This window comes from Perna viridis, chromosome 13, assembly GCF_037379345.1.
Source record: "Perna viridis isolate PV_CMFRI_1.1 ecotype Kerala chromosome 13, ASM3737934v1, whole genome shotgun sequence".
Lineage (NCBI taxonomy): Eukaryota > Metazoa > Mollusca > Bivalvia > Mytilida > Mytilidae > Perna > Perna viridis.
Window position 1 is genome coordinate 30,700,775 of NC_142457.1, and position 8,697 is coordinate 30,709,471.

General features: G+C 33.1%; 1 protein-coding gene across 2 annotated transcripts in view; it reads left to right on the forward strand.

Annotated features, from left to right (window-relative positions):
- Nucleotides 1-5,493, forward strand: part of LOC148600308 (uncharacterized) — a 65,545-nt gene extending 60,052 nt beyond the window's left edge. For both annotated transcript variants that reach the window (XM_088557827.1, XM_088557828.1), the window contains exons 28-30: nucleotides 406-640; nucleotides 2,253-2,347; nucleotides 3,612-5,493. In XM_088557827.1, the coding sequence (XP_088413953.1) occupies nucleotides 406-640; nucleotides 2,253-2,347; nucleotides 3,612-3,684 (403 nt within the window). In that variant the 3' untranslated portion in view covers nucleotides 3,685-5,493. The remainder of the gene's footprint in view (nucleotides 1-405; nucleotides 641-2,252; nucleotides 2,348-3,611) is intronic.
- Nucleotides 5,494-8,697: the final 3,204 nt, after the last annotated feature.

Genomic DNA, 8,697 nt, shown 5'->3' on the forward strand with positions numbered 1-8,697 from the left:
TTTTTTCACATGTACAACTTTGAAAATCTTCTTCTCTAAAACCATTCAAGATCATTAAATGAAATTATGCATAATAGTTCCTTAGTGTATTGTGCTCAAAATGACTGTTGTAATTTTTAATCCATGAATAGATTTGGCTGCCTATACTAAAAATGGAACTTAGGGGTCATAAGACAGTTTTTGAAAAAAATTCAAAAATTGTTGCCTTTAGCAAAATTCTGGTTCAGATCATGAAAATGCTATGAAAAACATTTCTTGCATCTGACAATTTAGTTGATTTTAACTTAGCCTGTCTCATTCCTCAAGTTTTTCAAATAAGCAAACGAGTAACCAGGTGAGCGATTCAGGCTTTTTGAGCCTCTAGTTTAAACTTGCGTCATTCTTTATTTTACATGTTTTTGGTAGGTTTAATGAAGTTTTGGCAGAAACTGGTGTCCTTCTTGTTCACCCAATGTTTAAGAAGAACACAAAAACTGGACAGGTATACAGTAAAATGGCACATACACTGCGGAAGGAGACTCTTAAAAAAGTCTTACGGAACCGAAACCGTGTTGGACAGATCCTGAAATTGCCACCCGTGCTGTGTGGAAATACTGTTTCTTCTAACCTTAGATGTCAGCAAAATGATATGTGGAGAGGGGTAAATATTTAAGTATCATTCTGTTCAAGAATCAGGCAATGGGTGGCACATCATTGATCATACTTTGGTCTTTTATTACTAAAATATATATCTAGAAAATAATCGAAATGTTATTTTAATTTATCTTAAAGCATCTGTGACATAGATATTTTTTTACTGAGGGAAAAAGTAGCTGAAAATTTTCCTGCCATTTTTCAGTAGTGTATATCAACTAAATTTGACCTATATATATATATATATCTTAAGTAGCACTCCAGATAAGAATCCTGCAAGATGAGATTTATGGTTGGAAAGCCTACATATTTTTCTTAGCTCACCTGGCTGGAGACCCTGTAGCTATTGCCATCACTTGGTGTCTATCGTCGTTTTTTAACCAACTTTGTATGAATGTTCCTTGGGGTAATGTCTTGGCGATTTTTGATCTGTCAAAAAACATGGCTGCTGTTACTAAAATAGAACATAGGGGTCAGACAGTAGCTTTTCACTTATATCTCCAAAACGTTAGGTTTAGCCAAATTCTTTCAATTGTTGAAATGACCCTTATTACAAGGCCTACAAAAGTATCTAGGGATAAAAGAGTTACTGCCCTTGAAAGGTGAAAAAATTATTATTTTTTACAGTTTTCAGCCAATATCTTGAAAACTGTGATAGATAGAAATAATGATCCTTATGATAAGTCCTACCAAAATCATCTTAATTGTTGGACAACTAATTGTTAAATTTTTTACCCTTGACAGACAAAATTTAACCAGCTGAGCCTCTTTGTTTTTGACATTTGGTTTAAAATTTTATAGTAATTTACAGAAATTAAGATGTGGTTCTCATATTACCCTTGCTCTTAGGAGATAAAAATTATATAGAATGTACTGTAGAATTCAAAATTTAGGGAGATAACTCTTTAAATGCCACTAAAAAACAATAGAAACTGCTGGATTTTTAATGTGAATTATCCTGTTAAGAACATATGAATAATTATACGTTTCATCATACAGGCCAATAAAGCAACTTAATTACAAAAATAAAAATATTTACCCTTTTTTGGGGTGTATCACATATTACAGAATTTGCATGATTCTTAGCTGGAGTGCTACTTAAAAAGGAAAAGTTTACTAACATTTTGATGGTTATTTCTGCAGGATATGAGGTATAAATACTTGGATGATGCAATAAAATCTCTGCGTTTTTATTCACGTGCCAAACCTTGTACACATTTTGCCTGATTCTTAAACAGAGAAGTACTTAATATTCAACTAAGTATTGAGAAATTTACACAGAAAAATATTTTATGTGTTTTTCACATTCAGGTATATATTGCAAAGAAGATTAGTTACAGAGTTCATGATGAAATTTAAAAGAATTACCATTTAACCGGAAATGTTAGCAGCAATCAAATATTTGTGCTATTTTTACCAAGAAATCACCTTAAACATCATTGTTTCAAGTTGCTTTACCTTAATTACTTAATTCCACTGTGGACTGCAAAAATTTTATTTAAGTGAAAATAGTTAATACATTTTTCAGGAAATCCCAAATATTTGGGTCTACAAAAATCACCAATCGTACAGAATCTGTGTTATTTTTAAATAGTGCAAATTTATCTTTTACATTTCAGGATGGCCAAGGAGATAATGTTAAGCCATGCCCAATGGTAAATACCCCTCATATGCTAAACTATGATGTCAACAAACCAAGGATATTGGCTAATAGGTTTGTATGGAATACCATAATGATCTAATTTGTTTATTAAACACCTGCAAGTATATTATATGATCACTCGACCATGTCTAGTTATTATTCCTTTTATACATCAATCTGTCCATTCAAATTCTATTGTAATTACCTCACTTTTTTTAGTGGATGGATTGATTTCAAATATGGTATGTGGCTTTCAATAGATGAGGCATTCTTTATGGGGGATTTTTTTTTTTTTTTTTTTTTTTGGGGGGGGGGGGGGGGGGGGTGGGGGGGGGGTGTCTGGCATCAACTTACTGTTTTGTGGAACTTAGCCATTTTTTAATTGGTGTCTTATGTAAGTCTATGATATGCAACAATTGTCAGAGGTATTCAATGGGAGGTATTATAATATAACTTCAAGATTCACATATTTATAGTTCATAGGAAGAGGGGATATCTGTAGTGGGTGAACAGCTTTAGTTTTTTAACCCTTTTACAAAGTGGTGAGGTAATGATACCCTCTGAAAAGTTACATGTCTGTCCCCGGACATTTTTCAGATGATCACTAAGAAGATACCGTAGGAACTTTTTGAAACTGTGTGTACTTATTGAGTACCATAAAATACAGTTTTAGCTTCAATTTCAGTCTTAACTAATAATTTACACAAAAGTTATGGCCATTTTAAGTTGCTTTTACTCCCAGAAACATTTTGATAATTTGGAGTTACCTTTCTTTGAATATTGAATAAGTTGAGTTTGATCTGTAATTTCTACATGAATATTCAATGCAACAAAAGTGTCAGGGATGTCATGCCCCATTAGATGCCCCACCCACTATCCCTCATCTGACCCTCCAATAATTTTTTTTTTATATAAATCTCTGGTCCTATTGGATGAATTTATTTTAAATTAGATCTGTAGCTTTTAATACATTTTAAGCAAGTTTGGTTGTTGACTGATATCAACTCACTGTACAAATGAAGTATATTTATTACAACAACACCTGCAGTTTCATGTTTGTTTATGTGATACTCAATTTCTGGTTGCATTTTACATGGAAAATTGTATTATAGTATGATGAATGATGGTCAAGCTGGGAAATTATTTTCGCAACACTTTTCTCAACAACTACTTCTTGCAGCCTCATGATATTTGGTATCCAGCATCAGGTGCGGATCCATTATTGTGAGATCCAATTCCAGGCCTGTCGAACATCTACTTCCTGTTTTAAAAAATTCAACTATTGCTGCCTTGACTCATTTTTCAGCATTAAAACATTGCTCTCTATCTTTTCCAGAGTAGTGAAGGAGGATCCAAAAAGAGGCTCTTTCACATTTAGAAGAGGTGGAATTACTGAGCTGTACACGTAGACAGAGTTATGTTTATTATTTGGTTCTCATTCTTGAAACAAATTTTTAGTACCAGTCATCTGTATAAAACAAATACCTTCTCCAAAAAAAGGATTTGATATGGATAGGTTTCACTGTATTTTATACCTGAAAACCAAATGATTATTCTGTATTTAATCAATTGCACAAATTTTTTTCATTGATGTTGAAAAAAGTAAATCAATGGATGTTAGGCCAACTGAAAATAATTTCTTGGTTTGTAAGCATTTCTATTTCTATTTTAAGAATGCATCATCATCCTTTTTTATTGCAATGACAATACAGTGAAAAACACCTCCTTATTTATAGGGTGTTGATCATGTTAAAAAAAAAACCCTCATTAATTTCGAGGCCAGTAATAAAAATTCTTCCACCATCATTAAAAAGTGGATTGAGAAAAAATTCTGGATGGCCTTAAGTGCATTTCATATATTTGCTTTGTTTAATATTATTCTGGTATTGTTCAATTAGATACAGGCTCACCTAAGAATCATGCAAATAAAGAAACAGGTGATAAGTTGAATATTTTTGTCATTTTTCTAAAGTACCTTAAAGCTTCCACAAAATAATGTTTATGATAAAATACTTTTGCCATGTGACAATTTATAGCCAAAAAGGAATAGGAAAATTTTTACTGAATCTAAATTTTGTAAGATGCTATGTGGTGCACTAAATACTTAGCTCAGAGTTAGTATTTAAAAAAAAATTATTATTGACTGCTAAAACAGTCAAATTTATCACCCTGTGAAAATTATCAGCTATACAGTACTTGAATTTGTTTTATAGGTTGGGAAAATAATGGAATTAATCTTGAAAGTTTATTTAAATTCTATCAGGTGAAAAAATTTCCTGAGTTAATATTCACCATTGTTCACTACAAAACCTGTCTATATTTTTCTCTCCACTTCCCAAAATCTCCTGAGTTACCTTTATTTGTTCTCAAATCACTGATTGGACAGACTGAGTCCATTTACACTATTCTGAAAGTTGGAAAAAATTACTTATCACCCTCTGCATGGTTCTTAGGTGAACCTGTCATTAAAGTATGTTATTTACTATTTTCTTTTTTTTTATTTATATTTTTACATCTGTAAGTATTAGTCTCTGTAAGAATCAGGCCATGAATGAAACATGGTATGAAATAATCCACAACTTTTATGTAGAAATTATTACTATTTGTACCATCAGAATAAAGAATAAAGAAATCATTTTTCATATTATTTTGGTAAAACAAGTTGTACTTTCATTTAAGGAGGTAAGGGGCACAACTCTTACAAATCATTAGAACGTTTGTATTCAGCATTTTACATCAATCTCATGTAAGCATCAAAGTAACTTGGATTGATTTCATTCGGTTTCAAATGAAAGCTTGATAAGCTTTGATGAAATTGAATATGATACAAACATATCACTGATTTCAAGAGTTTTGTCCCTTACCCTACGTCTACCTCCTTAAAATGCTTTACAAATGAACATTTAAAAGGCAGCTAACAAAAAAAAAACAATTTTTTAACATTTTATTAGTGAAAATTTACTAAAATCTCTGGTGATGTAAGTATCAAATTATTGTCAGCACTTTCAGAGAAGACTTTCTTGGCGAAATTTTATTATCAGATAGTTGGTTTTTAGTTTGATATGCATGTTTCAGATTTTTCATATTTTGCCTGATTCTTTTGAAGACTTGTACTTAAGTTTTTTATATGATTTGTACTTTTTAAGATTTTATTTATGCAATATATACAATTGTTATATTCACAAGTTGATTAATACACCTTTGTTATTTGTTTCCGAGAGATCTTTGTTTTTATACAAGAAGTGACCAGGTGTAATGTAAAGCTCTCAGAAAAGTTGTGGGTCTGTCCTTCCATCTTTCAATTTCCAGAGAATTGGTAACTTGAAAATAGATCAATGGTTTTTTTTATTGAAACTTTGCGCAACTATTAAGTACAATGAATTACAGGTCAAGGTCAAATCCAATATTAAGTTTTTGAGTTTAGCCATTTTGAAAATTTTTGTCAACCTCCTTTTTAGCTCACCTGGATGAAAAGACCATGTAACCTTTTATCTTCACTTGGCATCTGTCATCTGTCGTCTCTCCTTAGCTTTTCTTTAAAAATCTTCTCCTGCGAAAAACTCAGTGGATTATTACCAAACTTGGGTCACCTGCATCCTTTGAGTATCTTTTTTAAAAATTATATTGATTATACATGTATATATCTAGTATAAAACATAACTGCCATTGCTATTTTTCGACCACATGGGTCAAGTTGCCAATTTCTACATATATCTCAAAAACTATAATGGAAAATAAATGTTATCTTCCTTCTTCAGATTGAGAAGGTAATTCTGTTGGAGTTATTGCCCTTGAAAGGTGAAAAATGATTTTTTTTTTTCATTTTCGGCCAACATCTTGAAAATATAAGAGATAGAAAAACCTTTCAACAGTTGAATTGATCCTTCTGATAAGGCTTACAAAAGTCTTCATTGGATCAACTCCTTGTTAGTGTTATTGCCCTTGAAAGAATCGAAATATGTTCAGTATAATAAGATCTATCTTTGGTTAAAATTTCAGAAAATCTGATTATTTTTCATGGAGTGGTATCCCCTGAAAATGCACTTTTGACGATTTTTCCAGTTTTGACCTGTTATCTAGAAAACCATAGCTGCTGATTTTGTATATATTCGACTTCTATTTTGATGATATAAGAGAGTTCTTTATGGCAATACTTTCAGTACTGAACAGGTGAGGAATTCAGGCTTTTGTGAGCCTCCTATTTCACCATTGCATGGTGGGATAATTGTGAACAGGTAAATTTTGATTGCAATCAATTTGGGGGTCAAAAGTTGCATCTTCCAAATGGAAAGAGGGGGTATCAAGTTTTAGTTGTTTCTATGGTATTTTACGAAAAAAAAAAAACAAGATGGCCACAGCAAGCTTTAAGTAGCAGTCTTTGTAAAAGTTACGCAAAGTCTGATACATCCTCAAGCTTTCCTTTGAAACAGAAAACCGTCCAAGTTACTTTGATGCTTACATGAGGTTGATGTAAAATGGTAAATACAAACATTCCATTGATTTGTGTGAGTTGTGTCCCTTACCCTAGGTCTACCCCTTTAAAGAGAAATACGTGTATATAGTACATTGCCATTGCGCGAACCCCCCAAAAAGTTTCACCTAAGATATTTTCCACTACCTGGCTTTATTTGAAAAAATATTGCCCATTCCATCAATCTAATGGCTGAATCTGACTTGCTTCAAAATTTAGAAAAGTGACTTTTGTTTGGCATGATTCACTCAACTCTAATTTCGCATGATTCTCGTGTGGATATCTATTAAACCATGCGGGAACCGTATATATATACGGTCATTGGCTGTTTTCCGATTTTTGGGTTCTGGTAATTTTATTTTTTAGCTTTGGAAACCACAATTTGATTTCATATACAAGCAGGGTGAATGTGATTTTAAATGAGGCTATCTTATACAGAGTTTTATCAAAAATAAGGACATGACAACTGAACAAGAGGTCATGAGATAAGGTGGCCACAAAAAGTTGTGATTTTTCAGGGTAGTTCTTAATTCTGGGCCTCTTAACAACAGCAGAATGGATCCATTGTGCTTCAGTTCACGTGATTAATACAAAAAGTGATGTCTCTCACCACTCCCACGATGTCAACCCCATGTACTAACCACTTCCGGTTTTAGGCCAATTTGAAGCCAAAAATCGCCCAAAAAAAAATCCTCAGTTTTTTCTCATGAGTGACCCCTCTGGAGACCCCCGACCTTCCACATACGACTGTAATGAACAATTTTTGGCTTAAATGACCATCAGTGGGAACAAGCTTTGAAAAAATTGCACTTCAGACAGCCACTGTCTTACCACTGGTGTGCTCCACATCCGGTCTGGTGAAAATGACAAAAAAACACCAAAAATTACCATTTTTAGGCAACCAACCCATTTTCCCGCGCATGCCCACCCACTCCGATAATACGCTAGTATAGGCGATTTTGGTTCATAACTTGCTGCACCAGTTTGCGCATACTAAGCGCAACAACGCGTTCAAGTTCGTGTAAATTTTGTCTATGGTTCAGTCTAATAGTCTCGTATAATCGGTTGTATGATACAGATACATTTCAATCGTTTTAACCCTTCATGCTCGGAATCTCCCACGCTGCCTCTTGGGTAAAACACTGTATGATGAATTTACGCCAACATAATGTATTGTTCGTTAGATCTCCAGTGTATTATTGTATTGTTCGTTAGATCTCCGGTGTACGCCTTCATTTAGAAACGTATATCATAATAAAATAGTACAGATACGACTATATATAAGAATCATGCGGTACATATGTAGATGGGCGCATTGTAAAATTATTGGCTTGTCAAAGGCTTGTGTTGCATATTATTGGATAGGGGTGATTTATAAAACTCATTCAATGTTCATCGGAGGCGCATGTCCCCACCCGAAGCTCAATTACATTCACTTTTCCCTTTTATTAATGTTTCCTTCGAATTGTATTGATGCTATAGTATGCATGCATGGGGCACTTGGTGACGAATCGTGAAATTTGGGAAAGATGGTGGCTGAATGACCTGAGAGTGAACCTAGATTTTACTAGCTGAAGAGAGCCTTTCACCCAAATCTTTCCACCTTTTGATCCGCCTATGGCAATAAGCTGAAAATTAGAAACGTGGTATTCATAAAATATATCTACTTTCCACTATTATTTCTTTCCCATGTTTTAGCAACAGTCACTTCACATTGAATTACAAAAATCGTAAAAGGTTCAAATATCTATCCAAATGCACTAAAATGCATTATATTGAATCTATGCATTTTTCCTTTTGACAAACATAAAATTTCTCCATTTTTTTATATGCACTTCTAGCTGTTTAATGATTTTCAATTCCCTCATTTTCTGTGCTCCAATTTCCCAGTAGAATAACGAAGCGAAGCATCCATTCAGCATACCCAATATTTCTTATAAATATTTAATTC